Below are 17,062 nucleotides of genomic sequence, written 5' to 3'. Positions count from 1 at the left end.
CATTTCTGCGAGAAGTCTCTATTTCAATGAATAAGTACTTCGGAAAATCCCCAAGTTGAAATATCCTGGAAAAAACAATATACGAACAATATCAAAATAATCGTAATTTTTATTTGTTCCGATATGTGTTCCTAGCTTTGGCAATTATATTAAACAACACTGAACAAAGGAAATACAAATTTTTAGGAGAGCATACATAAAATATTTTTTTACGTTTAAATGCAAGAAAAGAATTCCATAAATCGCGCCATCTTAAATTCAATCCTACCAATCTTAACACGTTCTTGACGCCATGTTGATGACGTCATGTATTAATTCGTGGTTTTATGCTTAAATGTTAGCAAAATTGCCGTTCAAAAGTAATCACGTTAATAATGATTAATTATGTTTACGTGATATAAATACATGATATTTGGGGATTGTTGATATGATTTTGCAATACTAAGTGCACAATCTTATTAACACAAATTGGAAGTACTTTCCTTTCATGCTTTCTCTCTCTGATATTTTTCGAACGCAAATACCCTATATGAATAGGAACATTATTGATGAAATGTTTTAATCATTGTTGATATGTACTTTAATATGTATTTGAATTTTCAAATTTAACAACAACGAAATTTAAACAAATTTACACATTTGGTTTAATATCATCGATCTTAATAACATTTTTATTAAATTAATATCAAAACCTTATTACGACATTTATAGTTAATTATAGTGCAACACTTATATTAGGGTACATGTAATATTGAATTCTATATGTATATGTAGAATTAAAATCTTAATTTGCTGTTGCTATTATTTGTCCTCGAAGTGCCAACGTGGCATTTACTAGTACACAGTAGCTGAATAGATCTCCGTCCGCGTATTACACATTTATATTCGATTTATTCGGCATTCGGAACATCTCACAAAATTTGTTCATAAGCAAAACCTGAAGGATAGTATTTTTAGCAAGATAACAGCATAACTTATGCGATTAGGCCGATAAAAAAGTGTACAAATATTGGTATTGGCTCAAATTGATAACAATCTCTTAAAAATCAGGACAACTACAGATGAAGTGCATGATAAGGTCTTAATAAATAGAAGTCTACCAAGGGAATAAGATAGTTCGTGACGACCGTTCTATCTAATAAGAAGATTGACAAAATTTTTAAAATTAAAGTGAATATAAAAGTATTTGGAATCTTATAAATCATGGCAAAAGATTATGGAAAATTGAAGGAAGTAAGTGAAAAGTTTACAGAAGAGACATTACAAGAAATTCTGCTTAAAGTGCACAATGGACAAAAGGTGGATAATTTAAATTGGTATTTTGATGATGCAAATTTCAAAGGTGATAGCTATTTGTCGACTGTCAGTAAAGTTAAAATTGTTGGCAATGTTGATGGCAAAGAAGTAGAAGTTAAGTTAGTGGTAAAATCTTTGCCACAAAACTTAGGTAGGAGGAACACATACAGGAGTACAGAATTTTTCCGAAATGAAATTCTCATATATACAAAGGTAACTATCTTATTACCTTTCTAAAATATAAGATTGTGTAGCAATTTTCTCTTTTAAGGTATTCAAAGCATTCCAAGAGTTTCTTAATGTTAAAGGACAAAATGAATTATTATGTGTCCCACGTCATTTAGCTTCTGTTATGGATGGTAACAATGATTACATAGTTTTGGAAGATGTAGGTCCTTTAGGATTTAAACCCATACGTAGACAGAATTGTATAAATTTGTCTCAATGTCTTATGATTTTAAAAGCTGTGGCAAGATTTCATGCAATCTCTTTTGCATATAAAGATCAAAAGAAAGAAGAATTCAATAAACTTGTAGATAGTTTGAAGGAAACATATATAAGTGATGAACATTGGGATTGGTATAAACGATTTCATGTAAGATAAATATTATTGCTATAGTATAAAGGCATGTAATGTTAGTTTTGGTAAACAAAGTCCAGTTCTTTATAATTCACTTACCTTGTAGAAAAGAACAATAGGCATTGCTACAAATGCTTTGGAAATGGAATACCCTGGTAGTGAAGCAGAAAAACGATTTAAATCTTATGAATTTGGTGCTCTGTATCAAAAGGGTGTTGAATTCTGCAGTCGTCGTACACATGAACCAACATCTGTCATAAGTCATGGTGATTGCTGGGTTCCAAACTTTCTAGCTCAAGAGACTAATGGAAATAAAGCCCTGATGCTTGACTTCCAATTGGCAAGATGTAGTAGTCCAGTCACAGATCTGGCAATTTTTATTTATGGATGTACAGACAAAAGCCTTTGGGATGAACACTTTGAAAAGTTGCTGAAGGACTATCACAATGAACTTTCAATTTCTATCGGTTTACTTGGTTCAGATCCTGAAAAATTGTATCCATGGGATACATTTATGAATGAAGTACAGTATAATCATATTTTTGCCAATCTTTTAGTATAATATTTGTCAGGATACTATTAAAACTAAAATAAAATTATTACAGGTAAAAGAACAATTTATCTTTGGTGTAACATTTGCATTGGAAATGATTCCAATGAGTTTATTAGATGATTCTGAGGTATTTGATCTAGATGCCATCATAAAAGATGATTCTGCAGTAAACATTGATGATGTATGGACATTATCAAACCTCAAAACAAAAGAAGGCAGACTTAGACTAGCCAATATTTTTGTCCATGCAGTTGAAAATAACTTCTTATAACTTGGCTTAAAGTAATATTATATTTTATAAAAGCATTTAGACATATATGTTTTTTACATAATTTTATTAAATGTGTCGCATTAAATAAAATAGAGACAATCTGTATTTGTATAATTTCAATTATAACAACATATTCTAATCAAAATATAATATTTGTATAAGAGATATAAACCGACATCATTTATTTATTAATAAACAATGGTTCTTTCAAGTTTTCCTTTATCACTTACTTATGTTAAGGAATAGGAGATATTTCATATAAACATCGCCTTCTTTTTGACAAGTACACCTATTACTATACTTTGACAAGTACACATATTACTGGAAAGCATAATTTGTAAGGATAAGTGCACTGTTTAATGCATATTTTATATTAGAATTTGTCATATGCAAGCAAGCAGTTTTATATGGAAAAATATTAGAAATTGTTTCTGTGTGCAAAGTCTTTGATGCACGGTTTGAACTTCTGTATTACACAGTATTCACGACAAATTCGTTATTTACATAAGAATTTATATTCTAATATAACCAACATATTCTATGTTGATTACTTTTATAAATTCTGATGTTGAATGTTGTTTGGGTGAATATTACTAGCATCAAAGACAGTCGTATCCTCATCATCCTCCTCATCCAATGGCAACGGTCTCATTTCAACGTCTTGTCTGTTTGCAAGGACACCATACTTTCTGACCATTTGGGCACGTGTTTTACTTAACCTGTTAAATAATATACATTATTCGTCCATATAATTGTGAAACCTTTTATGCATCCAAGCCTTATAGTATAAGCAGTTTTAGTTATAAATATGATTTAATAAAATTAAAACTTTTAATAGATGTTATATACCTAACATTACGGAACATGATATAGGCCATGACAAGAACACTTAGGCCAATAAACACATAAAGACCACGCTTCAAAGCTCCAGCATTTAGGGTAGTCAAATGTCCTATTTCTTTATGCTGGTAACAAAAATTATTGTATTACTGATAATCAATACAGCAATTGTAAACAATATGATTTCGTGTAACTTTAAAGTAGATTAAGAAAGCATATTTCAAGAGGTATACTTGATTTCTCAAACAAAATCGCAGTAAAATAAAACAGTTACTTTCCCAAGTAAATCAAGTTCAAGTTCAAGTACTAACCTCTCTTCGTAGTTCTGTAGTATTGATAGTTTTGTTATCTGTCGGTGATTTTAAGGTTATACCGTTCGAGGTTTTATTACTCTCGGAATTTGTCGATGTGTCGCCAATTAATACTGTATTCTGCTGCTCCTTTTTTTGTCCGTTTAGCGGAGTGTGCGTGTTAACATTCTTGTGGGTACTATTACCACTTTTTTCTACTAACGTCGGTTTAGGTACATCCCTGTTTATCCTAAATCTTCCATCGCATACTGTACTCTGTGCAGTTAAGAAGATCAACAGAAATACAAAAAATTTTATCATCTGAATCTTGGAGCGCGTCATTGTTCTGTGACATTTGTGAAACAAAATTCGAAGGAAGAAAACAGCGCGTCACTAATACTACGTTGATATTTTATCGCGGCTCCATGTTACCCGGCTTATGCCACAACTACATATTTTAAATCGTTTTGACTTTAACAGCTGTTTCGCGGTATCCTCGTGAGCACTGAATGTACATTCAGACGAAAAGATCTTCGCATGATGGTTAAATATAGTTCGTAGAACATCAACAATGTGGCATCGTATACGTATATACATATATGTAATATATATAGATATTGTATATGCGTTTAAATTTATTTCGTGCTCCACTTGAAGATTACGCCTCGATATTTTCAGCGTTTGCGCTAGCAGTGATTGAGCGCGTCAATATTTTTTAAAACTCAAGCAGAATTACATATGATCAATAAAACAAACCGATTAACAAGTACCATACGTATTCTGTAACAATTCACGTAGTGTCATACGTATGCACATGTATGTAGAGATGAAAATCGTAGAAACAACTTTTCAGTACACATATTCTTTAATCAAAATTACTGCATTTTACATTCATGAGTAATAAATTTATAGCGTCAACTGCATTCTTTGAATTCATTAGCACTAACCGTTGCCTATACCTATAAATTACATTTATAGCGCTGTAGGAACTATAAATCCATGTTAAAATCTGAATAAATTAAGATCTTAGCATTGTTTATCTATATCAATTTATTATTAGTATACATGGTAGATCTTCGTACCAATTAAATACAAATTTATTTGGATAGGAATTGTATAAAGTTCGTTCTCTTTTGCACTGTTAAACGAACATTCTCACTGCAGCGCAGATCTCTGTATACATTGTCCAAACGTTGCGAGAAATACATATACCGTGAACCGACATATATATATATATATACGCATACATATGAACGTAGGCTACACCAATGGGAGAGAAGAATTTGACGCGCACCATGCGTATAAGCGTACGCGAACGACAGTTGGAGTGGTTGGACGTTACGAGTTGGGCGCAATACACGGTCGAGGCTCTTATTTTGATTCGTGGAGGAGGCTCGCCTCGAAGAAAACGGGTGGCCGTGGCTCGAAGGATTTGCGGGGAAAGTTCAGGATATAGGTCACCAGACGCTGGTCAAAAACATGATACGCGTTATAAATGGGGGTTTTGTATATTCGGAAGAGTTAAAAAATTCGGTGGAGAGTGATGCGACAGAGAAGGCGACGTCAAGAAAGTGCGAGGGGCAGCTGTCTTCGACGAAGTCAAACAGCTGTTCGTCCTACAAAGGTGCAAATCGTACGACAGAAATGGCGCAAGAGGACCATAATCCGTGCTGGAATAACCTGCCCAGTGTCATCCTGCAGGAGATATTCTCGTATTTACCACACAACAGCCGGTTGAGAGCCTCTCAGGTATTTTGAACATGTTTGCTCGCCACCGTCAAGGCCGTTTAAACTCTGACCTGACACAGTGGGTAATCAAACTGCCATGTCCATATTCGTTTTATGCTTTCTCGAGATTTTCACTTGTACACGAATCGCTCGTCATGCCCGTTATTATTTTGCTCGCGGCACTCCGTGTAGTTGTTCTTTGTTTACCTCTCGGATGTCTATTTTAATCAGTGTCACGCTGAACGCGACTTTCAACGAAGCGGGGTTAATGGGTAAAAATAATTCGTTTGACTGTAATTTGCGCAGGTTTGTAAAAATTGGAGGTATGCTTTGTTTCATCCTAGTTTCTGGAAAAAAATCACGTTCGCCCTTGGACATGAAGACAGTATTCTATGGGCTCGGTATGTAAGATTGTTTCTTATGTAGTGTCATAGTTACTGGAAAAATTCCATGTATTAACTTTTTTATCCATCTTTCTTTTTACAGATTTCTGGCAGAAAGCTTTGGACTCAGCGTTCACGAAGCTACCATTCGCTGTGACACACCAAATCATTCTGCTGATGAGACCTTAGCCATTTTGAAGAAATTAAGTTGTAACAGACAGCTACGTAAATTATTTCTGGAATCCAGCAGTAGCTCTTTCGAATATGAAGACGACGAGGATATTAATGGATATGCTACACCACTGATAAAGCCCATCATAAAAATCATTGAAACAGCCAATCATTTGGAAGCTCTGAGTTTAGGATGCATAGAGGAACTAACAGCCAGTGCTGGTGTACTTTTACAACCACTTCGCATGAACCACGCCAAGCACTTGACAACCCTTAGTCTGGCATCTGTTAGAGATGATCCTGATTATAATTTCTGTGAGCTTGGATTCGATTATGAACTTTTCTTTAACTCATTCATCAGATTATCTATTTTGACACTGGATTATGAGTTTATAAGCGACACACTGCTGAAAGCATTAGATAATGGTGTCATGGAGAGGCTTGTAATTCATGTGCATGGCTGGAATGATAATTATGCGGGAACAAGTGAAATGGCATGGCAAATGTTTGTTCAGAAAAAGTAGGTATTAATATAGTTCAACTATTATTGTTCTATAAATGTGTGTGAAAAATGATCGCAATTTTCTTTTAGCCCAAAATGCGAGTTACGTCTAAATCTTATACACTCCTATGTTGGTGTTGAAATGCTGCATTCAGATATACTTCGTCGTTCTATGCCCCTCACACATCTTAAAGTTCTATTCTGTGAAAATGTTAACAGTAGAGCACTGCTGGTGCTATCCAGTTGGTATTATCTTACTTTAAAGTCTTTGATATGGATTGATTCTATGGACCCCAGAAGAATTATACCAGCAACATGCGATCCGACCGAGCCCGACAGGTAAACCAAAATACGTTTATCATATTTGTGTATTGATTAGCTTTAATATATCGGATTAACTAATATATTAATATACATTATATACATTATTCTACTGCAGCCCCGATTCATTAGTATTTATTGCTTGGAAATGTACCAAACTTGTGGAGATTGTGTTCATTGGTCACAAATACTACCAAGAAAACTTGTTAGCTATCGCACGACTACGGGGATGTTCCCTTAAATCATTAGTGTTTGCACAAAGAGACATTGCAACCTACAGTGACACATGGCACAAGGCTGAAAGTATCACAGATGTAAGTTTCCACATTTTATGTTGAGGTTTATGGCTGCATGTTTTATTTTGTATAATATATATATATCACCGTTTTATCTATATAGGAAATACAAGAAATCATAGGTCATCCTTGGGAACAGTTAAGTGATGCCGACTTACCCGCGGTTGTTAAAAATCCATTTAAAGGTGATAGCAGAGATGTGATCATGCCATTGGTCCTCCGTGACCAAAAGTAATACTGAACATGAATTAAGGAAAGATCACTCCCCAGTATCAACCATCGACATCTCCACCTATTTCTGGGCGAGCCACAATCTCAGAAGTAAAGTTACAATGTTATATTCTTTATTTTTCTATACGATTTGTTTTTTATGGGAACTACAGATGAAACATCATACAGCGAACATGTGCAGACTCGTAACCACAAAATCGAGAACTGAATCGTTACAATGTCTGGAAGGATCACACAGTTCCAGTGTGTAAATAGCGGGGCTATAAAACGCACACAAGTTCTCCTGTTTTACAAAGATGTTATCAGTTCGTTTGTGAATATGATAAGCCATAGTTAACCATGTCTTTCTTGAGTCCGTGAAGAAGTACCTAAATTATGTATGAAACATCCCTATGAATGAGATGATCTCCCCGTTTATCAGATTGGAGAACAAAATGATATGTGATGATTTTTGTTATGAGAAACCTTTTGTAATGGAGCATACTGCTAAAAGTGGTGGTATCAAAACTGGTCAAGAGCAGAGTATATTTGTTAATGATTGTTCCTCTCGCCAATGAATACTACAGGAAAGAACATATATATATTATATAAAGATACAACAGTATTCTTGGTAGATGCTAAGAATCAGCATTATAAGACGACCAAGGTCTTCCTTCGCAGACCTTTTGTGTGACGTTTTCCTGTTAATATCGTAGGAAAAGTGAAATGTACGGGAAAAAAGTGATGGGAACGCACACCACTACGAGAGGTGATCATTGTGCACGAAGCAAATGAAGAATTTGAAACTACGAGAAAAAAAAGAACAAAAAAAATTGGGAAGGAAAGGAAACTGGCCGATTTCATGAAGTTCCACTGGAAAGCGTAACGAAATTCCACATGTATGTAAGTAGAAACTTGTTTAACAAATATTTTTCCAAGTCTATGGGAACCTAGATCAAGCGAGCGCCAAGAGCATGCAGTGTGAGAATGAATAACTAAAAAAAATAATGACTTCAAGATAAAGAACTTGATGTCGAGTTGCGCAAATGTTAAACAAACAATGCACTCAGTGAGAAGTCGTTAAACAGCGATCCGAGGTTATTTTTAATACCAAAACCAATCGGACGCTCTTGTACAAATAGGAAAAATGAATGTGTGCCGAGAAGAGTGCGGTCGATTTGGTGGTACGATGATAAAAGAAAACAAGCATAGTTTGCACAATAGAGAATTAGTTGTTCTGCATTATGGGGAGGCGAATGAAGTTTGATACATCGAGAATTCTGCGACCTCCATGAAAAGTACCGTCTCTTCACCGTGCTCTTAGCGACCGCTAACACGAACACAAAAGTATAGTTATCTATTCAAGAAGAAAAAAAAATGAGTCGGAGGAATTAGCTGCTAATCGTGTATGTGTATATGTATGTATATCTGTATTATCTGTCGAACTTTAAACGTTAAATATTCGGATGCCGCGTGCATCTATTTCTGTCGTGCGATTAATGATGACGATTTTCGAACATTTAAAAAAAGAAACAACAAAAAACAAAAAGGATGATCCACAAACACAAAGAAAAAATACCAAAACAACAACAAGAACACAAGCGTATACAGTTTATTATTCTGAGAGGTTATTTACTTTTTTTCGAGCCCTTGTATAATTATTATATTACATCGTCGTGTATCGTACTTGTAGTCACACGTATACCATTGTTTTTTATATGTGGTTCTGTACATACATTCATGCGTTTAATGAGAAAGCGAGAAAGTAAGAGAGTGAGAGAGAGAGAGAAAGCGAGAGAGCATGAAATAGAAAGAATGAGAGAAAACCAGAGTAAGGTGAAACGGGAAAAAAAGTATCGGACATGCGCGAAAGATCGCGAAGTTGCGCCTGAAAATTTAATATGATGCATAAGGGGAAAGAGGAGGAGGGATTTAGGGGATAGATGAAAGATGAGGGACGAAGTAATATATAGCTGTTTAATTTGAACGAAAGGAAAAAATAATGGGAAACAGATGTAATAGAGAGGTTCGATTGAGAGCTAGGCACAAATACGAGGATAACTATTTCTTTTTAAACGATTTATGCTGTTATACAAGATGAACGGGCCTTAATATGTACCTGAGTCGCGGTAAGAATAAATTTATCGAGAGCGAAAGAGAGAGAAAGAGATCGAACGTGAGAAAGCAAGAGAGAGAGAGAGAAAAAGAAAAACAGGAAATCTGACACGCGACAGCCACCATTAAAGAAATATAATCGTAGACACCTTAATAACCATTTTTTCGGCGATTCGCTAGAAACACCTGCCGGTTTCTCGCCAAAAAATGACTGACGGGTTTAAGGTATTCTCGGCGCCCTTTCATTTCGTATTCCGTGCACGCGTATTGTTTTCAAGGTCAAGTAAATTCTGTAACGGAAAGAGACCGTCTGTTATTGTTCCTTGTTATCACGAATTATATTCATTTCGCGAACAAACGGGAAAAGAAGCAAACACAATACCACAGTTGTTGTTGCTCTTCATTGACCATATTGACGTTGCGTGGACGGGCCAGATTTTATTTACTAAGAATTTTTTTTATTAATATTATTATTATTATTATTATTATTAATATTATTTTTCTTCGTGCGTGTTTATTTTTTTTGTTTGTTTATTTTTTATCGAACGAAGGTCCCGCATAAGCAGATTACTCGTGGGCACGGTGCCCGGCGTGTGAGTCTGAAGATCGCGCGAGAGAGAGGGAGAGAAAGCGAACTAGAAAAAAATATAGAGTAAAAGAGAACAGTGTGAAAGAACATATGAATACGTGACGTTGCGATACGGAAGCGTATTAGAGAGAAAGAGAGAACGGATTATTAAAGAAATAAAAATCGGGAGAAACGATATGCGATCGGATACATGTATTAGATATCCAACGGGTAAATAGAAGCAGAACAAAACGAGTTTAAAAAAAAGGAGAGAGATGAAAGAGAGTAATGATGAATCGTTAAATGTTATTCAGATGATACGTAGTACCATCTCTGCGAATCCTCTGTACAAAGTCGTAGAATGAAGCGAGAATACTAAAAAAAAAAAGTAAAAATAAAAGAGAGAGAAAGGCGGGCCGTGCAGCCGCCGCCTTAACCGTACGGGCACAAGCCAACACTACTACACGTATAATATCGAATTAAACGCGATGACAAACCAAGCATAAGACTGAACCTGCCGAGAAAGGTATATACACCAGGTTGAGGCGGTTTGCTGCACGCGCCTCTGTCCGACCGTCATATTCATAAAGCACAGGACGATCCCGACTAAACGGAAAGCGTAAAATCGTTCGCGAATGAAATCGTAGCAAATTCGTAGCAAGTTCAATCGTTGTCTAGCGTTTCGCGCGCGATCGTAGCCTGCGCGCCGTCGCGTCGTCGGTTTTCGAAGTAAACTCGGAAAACAAAAAGATATGAAGTAAAGTATCGCTTCGTTCGGTCATTCGGGCAAATCGTGTGTCGCCGACGGTCTCTTCCTCTCTTCAACCATTGTTTTCCAGCTTTCCGTCTTAGCTCGGCGGCCCTCGTCAATTCGCCGCCCCGATTCAATGCGCCATGCGAACACCAATTTATGAATATGCGCGCGTCGTTCACCTCGAACAAACGATAAAAACGTTAATAAGAAAATTTAAATAAGGAAAGGATGGTGCACACCAGCTAGTGTTTTTAGATCGGAACTCAAACGCCCCCGTTTCACGAAGAGAAAGAGAGAGAGAGAGAGAGTGAACCAAGAGAAAAATAACAAAAACCTGCGAAATAAGTAAACAAATGAAACGCTCGCTCGACAGCGAATTCTCGTAGCCGATTAATAACTAACCATGTAAGCCAGCCTGCCAAGAATCAAAATAACTGTATAATATCAAACGAACGCTAGCCAGTACAGAATGCTAAGATCTATTTTTTAAGAAGCGAATGTATATTTTTGTACTAAGGCAGGCCTTAGTGTGAGTCGTGTTGTAATTGTTGAGCGCGCGAGCACTCGCGATGGCAAAGACCGAAGACGAAGACCGTGCTGTGAAAGATCCGTGATATTCGCGTCGGCTTTCAGCGAGAAATCGTAACGAAATATCTGCGAGACGTGAGGTGTGTGAGAGTGAGCGAGAGAAAGAGAGAGAGAGAGAGAGAGAAAGAGCAAAAGTGAAAAGAATGCAAGAGGCATCTTCGCTGAAGTAACCGAAGTTTGTTCGTTCGTTCGTTCGCGCGGGAAACAACCAGGGGGAAAGTAAAACCATTATTTAAGATCGTCCCTGCTTGGATCTAGAACGGGTGGGCTGTATTAGGTATAACGGGCGACGATAAATCGAGAACAAAACATCTGTGATAAAATGTGAAATCTTAGAATGGGTGCTCGGGAAAAGGCGGTCGAAAGAGAGGGGGATGAAACAAGAATAAAAAAAAAGGGAACAAGCGTGCGTTTACAGAGAGATACTAACGAAATAGAAAAAAAAATAATGCTAACGTGTAACAAAGGGTCGCGGAGGTTAAAGGTGTTGGAGAGGACGGAATCCTGCGTATGCATTAGGGAAAACGATATAAGGCGAAACACGTAATTCCTACGAAAAACAAATAAAACTAAAAATAAATCGTTTAGAGGCGCTTTTAGAAGATCTATCATGCGAAAGTGTTCGTCATGCATGTTGACTAATTGACGACGGATGGAGACTGTCTTTCGACGAGATAGCCCGGTCTAAACTATCGTAGTGGGTGCCACAGTCCCGACCGTCCCTCTCGCGGTAACCGTTTCTCGCTGCCGTTCGGCGTCCGACGGGAGGATTCGATCGTTAAACAAGACGCCTGTACCGACGAGAATTCACACGTCGAATCCACACGTCACGCTTGGGGAACGATCGGGGGGAACACGGCTGTATACCTCGAACGTTGCTTACAGCGAATTTCTGACATTCCACTCGAAACCCGCGCGAAAACGCATCGCGCGCACGATCTCGTCCGGCGTCGTGCAACGCCTAAAGTTCTAATCCAGTACCTCGAAGACATAGTTTCGAGCGAAGAATAGTCGCGCCCGCGTTGGACCCCCCTCGACACCCCCCGGGGGTAGTAAGCTCGCGGGGTCGAAAGAGCGAAAAGGGGGGTGCCCGACGATTTATTCGCGCCCGTGTTCCTTTGTTGATCGATTTTTGAGGATCGCGCGAATACCCGGGAATCCTCGTCGGACCCGCTCGCGATCTCGGGACGGAGTCGGTACACGGCACGCCACGAGTAGTATTTATAAGTTCCTAAAGAAACGAGGAAAGAAAAATATTTTACAAGGTTTTAAGTATGAAATAGAACGAAGAACCGACATTACGAATAAGCAAAAACCACACGCGAGGGATATGTCGTTTAAGTGACAAGAATTCTGTGCGCGGGGCCCGTGCGCGGCCGGAATGAAATCAAATAGGAAAATGTTTTCGACGCATGCTTCATTGAAAAACATCCGTATGCTTTGGGGGATGGGTTCGACCGCTCCTCGGAACGTCATCCGAGCCGCGGAGCACGTTCATCCTGATAACTCGGAAGCTTATTTCGATGCGGAGACGATGAAAAACCGTTCTCGACTAACAGCCAAACGACTAATTGGGAATCGCGGTGTTACACTCCTCTCCGTTGTGTGTATATTATTGATTCGTTCGTAGAAGCGATTATTAAAAATGAACAATGTTTCCGGTTATTTTCGTTTCGTAGATGGATGGTCGATAAAAGAATGTGTCGAATAAATTCTCGGGTTGAACGCGAAGACCGAGATGTGAAGCCGGATTTTCACCGTGGAAATCGACGCGTGTCATTTAAAGTATTACGACCTTCGTTAGGCAAACAGAGAGACCGTATGTGTTCGGTTCAGCGTGTAGTTGGTTGATTCGTCTTGTTTGCGGGATTGTACATTCGTCCGGAGGCACAGCACTAGCAACCGTTCTTCTTCATTTTGTTTATTTGTTCTTTTTTTTTATATACACGTCTATACATATAATATTCTATCTATATATATACATATATAATTTACAAGTACGCGTATGATCCATTCCAATCGAAAGGGAGGGGGCGGGCGTAGAAAACGTGGCGAGAAATGAGCGACGGAGTTTCACGAGCAAGAACCAGATGATCTTTCATAGATGGGAACAACTTTGTGGATAAGTATTGGACGCTTAGAGGGGGTATGATAGCGAACAACAGCGCGCAGTCTTGATTAGATCGCTGTATAAGGAAATACACGGGTGATTTATTTGTGACGTTCGTATATTCTCGATTATTCTTATTAGCGTCGTGCGACGGCTGTACAGGGTGTTCCGGCAACGAACCAGATCAATGGCGCCGAGAAACGAAAACGATTTTGTGGTTCGCGCGTTTCGTGCATTCCGGGTCTCTGTTTACATTCGTTCCCTCGGACACGCGTGTCGCGTCAACATGGCGGAAACTTGTTCCTGTACAAACTCTATCGAAATATTTCCAGCCAGTTTGACTCGCTTAAAAGTTTAGCCATTCGCGCGCGCGCGTGTATGTGTGCGTGTGTACCAATCGACGCGAATAGACTCGAGGTACAGAGCGGTGTTCATCGGCTCGTCAGTGACCTTCGGCAGTTCATTGATTTCCACCCTGCCACAGTGTCAGGATGGGAAACGCCGAGCCCCCTCGAGTACCATTGTTTTAATTTTCGAATTTTCGGCAGCTTACTTTTACCCCTTACAACGACAAATAGGTTCGTCGCGCGAGTAAGAAAGACCGAAAGGGAAGCGGGGCGGAACACCGTTGATTCACTGTTGATTTATTGTTAACAATCGATTACACGTCCGCGTAGAGAGCCGAGGGTTTCGTACAAAAGCGAGGCGACGATGAAAATACACCTGAAATGTACGAACATGGTTACCGAAAATAAAAACGATGGGAAGGTTAATCGATCGCCGGACGCCCTGTACATCTCGAAGTTCTCGTTTGAAACCGCATTGTCCACAGCGCCGGGGATACATGGGTCGAGAACGATATTCCGATAGTCCGCGAACTCCTCGATCGATACGTAACAATATTATTGTAATGATATCACCGAATACGGCGTTTAGATGTATATGTATAAGCTTAAGGGCCGAAGTATAGCCGACACGCGAGCAAGCTATTATATTTAATCGTTGAATCGCCGGATAAGACGGAACGAGATCCACCGAGACACTTCTTCCAACGCGAAAAGAAGAGGAGAATCTATCGTTGAGCGTACAACACACAGAACCAGTTGGGAAACAGAAACCGGGCCCAAAAAAAAAAAAAAGAAACCAGATTATATCTCGTTGTCAATCATTCCGTTTATGGTTTTAACACGAAAACGTGCAACGTTCCATCGCCGCGAATGGGACATTCGAACGGATCGCGATCGGTTGGAGCCGGGAATACGACCGTCGACGATCATCGGGGAGAATCTAGATCGACGGAGAGAATCGTGATAGCCACAACCGTGTCACGGCTTCTTCGTTGGTCCAGGTTCGAGCAAGACCGGAGAGTATAGCGCGAATACGCCGGCTCGCTTCATAAGACTGCGTGTGTTTCGGCGTGGAGGATCTTTCTAGCCTTCTAACGACCACCGAGGTCGCGTTAGGGAAGCTTTATTGTACTAGACCGGCGGGGTGTTCCTCCAAGCTTGTTAATTGTGAATATCAAGAGGACGCCGCGCCGGTCTCTGGACATCGCCTCGACGATTCGCAAGTTCTCGGTTCACGCTGTGAACCATCTCTCGTTGATAGTACAATAATTGTCGTCGCGAACTGCCGCTTCGAAGATCGGCCGGATCGCTTCCGGATGATCGCAGTTGAAACGTCTCGAGACCATAACCGGCGATCGTCGACGTGCCACAAACTGACTTGAATTTCTCCGGTACGATCACGGTCGGCGAGAGCGTAAACCAAAGCACTCCCGCACAACAACGTTTGCTAGTCCGACTGTTCGATACCCGAAGGGTGAAATAGTGCAGCAACGATCAGCCTCGCGGTACGCGTTCAAGCGTTAAATGTCAACGTTCTCTCGTTCGTTCGTTCCAGAGGAAAGAGGGAGGCGTGAACGCGATGTTACCACGAATCGATGGTTATGTACGTGGTTTCGCGTTTCGCACAACACGAACACACACACACACATATACATACACACAGAAAGATATATATATATATAGAGAGAGGGGGGGGGGGGGGGAGAGAAAAAGAGAGACACACTCACACGTTCATGCACACGCAGCTAAACAACAGCACACGGATACAGACACCTGTAGGCATAGTGACGCAACGTGTTTCAACCCATTTAGAGCACTCCGAGAAACTTTTTCTCTCCTAGGATTTTCAACACTTGCGATATAAGGCGCGTTTCGCGTGGTTTTCTTCTTCATTTTAATCAAGTAAACTGGGAAGCAAGGAAGTAAATTAATCGTATTCTATTCAACGCCGCGGCCGGCGTGGATCGTCGCTCGTGTCCGAGCGATCCTCGCGGCGATCGATAGTCGTAGCACGAGGAGCCGCGCGTAGCCGTGTAGGTGTATTACAATGGGTTAAACGTTGTTAAACGAGATTATAACACGATGTTGCAACGCGTCCGCCGCATAAAACACCGCGTCTCGAGCCTGTCGCGTCGCTCGCAGACGAAACGCGCGCGCGCGCGCCCGCGCGTGATTTCTAAGCGCATCAAACGAGTTGCTGCACCCGCGCTCCCGAGACTTTCACGCGCGCTCGTTTAATGCATTCGCAGAGCGACCCGTTGTCATCGATTTTGTCCCGCCACTGCGTTGCCTCGCCGATGCTTCTTCCTTCTTTCTGCGCCGATCTCGCCTTCGCAGCCGCTGGTTCCGCGAGCTCTTTTCGCACGGCTCGCCGAATTAAAATTCGAGCTTGTCCGCCGAATCGAACCGTCTCCACCGGGACAAATTTTGTTCGTCGCGATGCGATCGACTTTCTAAAAAGATTTCCAGCCTCGGTCCGCCTTCGCACACGAACTTCCTCATCACGGAAGTGCATCGAGAATCCTGCGTTTCAAAAGTTTCGCCGAAGAACCCTCTCGATATATCCCCAAGGCTCGCCGAGAGAACGTCCCTCGGAGTTTCGCGCGTTATGAATTCCGACCCGACGCTGCGAGAGCACGCAATGTCCCGCCGCTAAATACAATCACGCGAATTAATAATTAATCGACGTACAATCATATATTGCAATAATTTGTTATCGATTGACGATCGCCATGCATTTTACTTTGTAATGTGCCCGCGCCGCTATCCATCAGACGACAATGTGCGTTACTCACGGAACGATCAGATATGCAAATTTCCCGTCTGACTTCGCTTTCAACGCGCCGGGCTCGTTTTCTTTCCTGCAGTTTTTCTCGCGGAACAGATTTAGACGGGAATTAGGTAATCCCTCAAGCTCGAGCAGCAGCAGCAGCTCGTTCGGCGAACGGAAATCAAGCACGACGAGAACGCAGTGGGGGATTAAAGAAAAGAATGATGTGCGACAAAAAGAAAGAAAGAGAGAGAGAGAAACCAAACTCGGGAGAATGAATGGAAAATCTTGTTTGTTAATCTCGTCTGGAATAAACGGAGCCAGCCTCCGCGTATCTCTTCGTATTCTGCGTGTAATATACATACATCT

The 17,062-nt window shown here is 40.0% G+C and overlaps 3 protein-coding genes across 3 annotated transcripts; 2 read left to right on the top strand and 1 right to left on the bottom strand.

Moving 5' to 3' along the window:
- The first annotated feature begins 828 nt into the window (after positions 1-828).
- On the top strand, positions 829-2,711 carry LOC144472952 (uncharacterized). The gene is made up of 4 exons (XM_078186428.1): positions 829-1,509; positions 1,568-1,891; positions 1,983-2,399; positions 2,482-2,711. Exons 1-4 carry the CDS (start codon positions 1,204-1,206, stop codon positions 2,698-2,700), a joined length of 1,266 nt encoding a protein of 421 aa, XP_078042554.1. The 5' UTR covers positions 829-1,203; the 3' UTR covers positions 2,701-2,711.
- Positions 2,712-2,747: 36 nt separating this feature from the next.
- On the bottom strand, positions 2,748-4,433 carry LOC144472953 (uncharacterized). The gene is made up of 3 exons (XM_078186429.1): positions 3,852-4,433; positions 3,550-3,665; positions 2,748-3,419 (listed from the first exon to the last, which is right to left on the bottom strand). The coding sequence occupies exons 1-3, from the start codon at positions 4,170-4,172 to the stop codon at positions 3,254-3,256; spliced, it is 603 nt and encodes a 200-aa protein (XP_078042555.1). The 5' UTR covers positions 4,173-4,433; the 3' UTR covers positions 2,748-3,253.
- Positions 4,434-5,135: 702 nt separating this feature from the next.
- Positions 5,136-14,679, top strand: LOC144473683 (F-box only protein 33). Its single transcript, XM_078187784.1, has 6 exons — positions 5,136-5,579; positions 5,865-5,959; positions 6,045-6,632; positions 6,705-6,953; positions 7,054-7,249; positions 7,335-14,679. Exons 1-6 carry the CDS (start codon positions 5,310-5,312, stop codon positions 7,464-7,466), a joined length of 1,530 nt encoding a protein of 509 aa, XP_078043910.1. The 5' UTR covers positions 5,136-5,309; the 3' UTR covers positions 7,467-14,679.
- Positions 14,680-17,062: the final 2,383 nt, after the last annotated feature.

Source organism: Augochlora pura, chromosome 7, assembly GCF_028453695.1.
Source record: "Augochlora pura isolate Apur16 chromosome 7, APUR_v2.2.1, whole genome shotgun sequence".
NCBI classification, from domain to species: domain Eukaryota; kingdom Metazoa; phylum Arthropoda; class Insecta; order Hymenoptera; family Halictidae; genus Augochlora; species Augochlora pura.
This window is presented reverse-complemented; position numbering and strand designations above follow the sequence as displayed.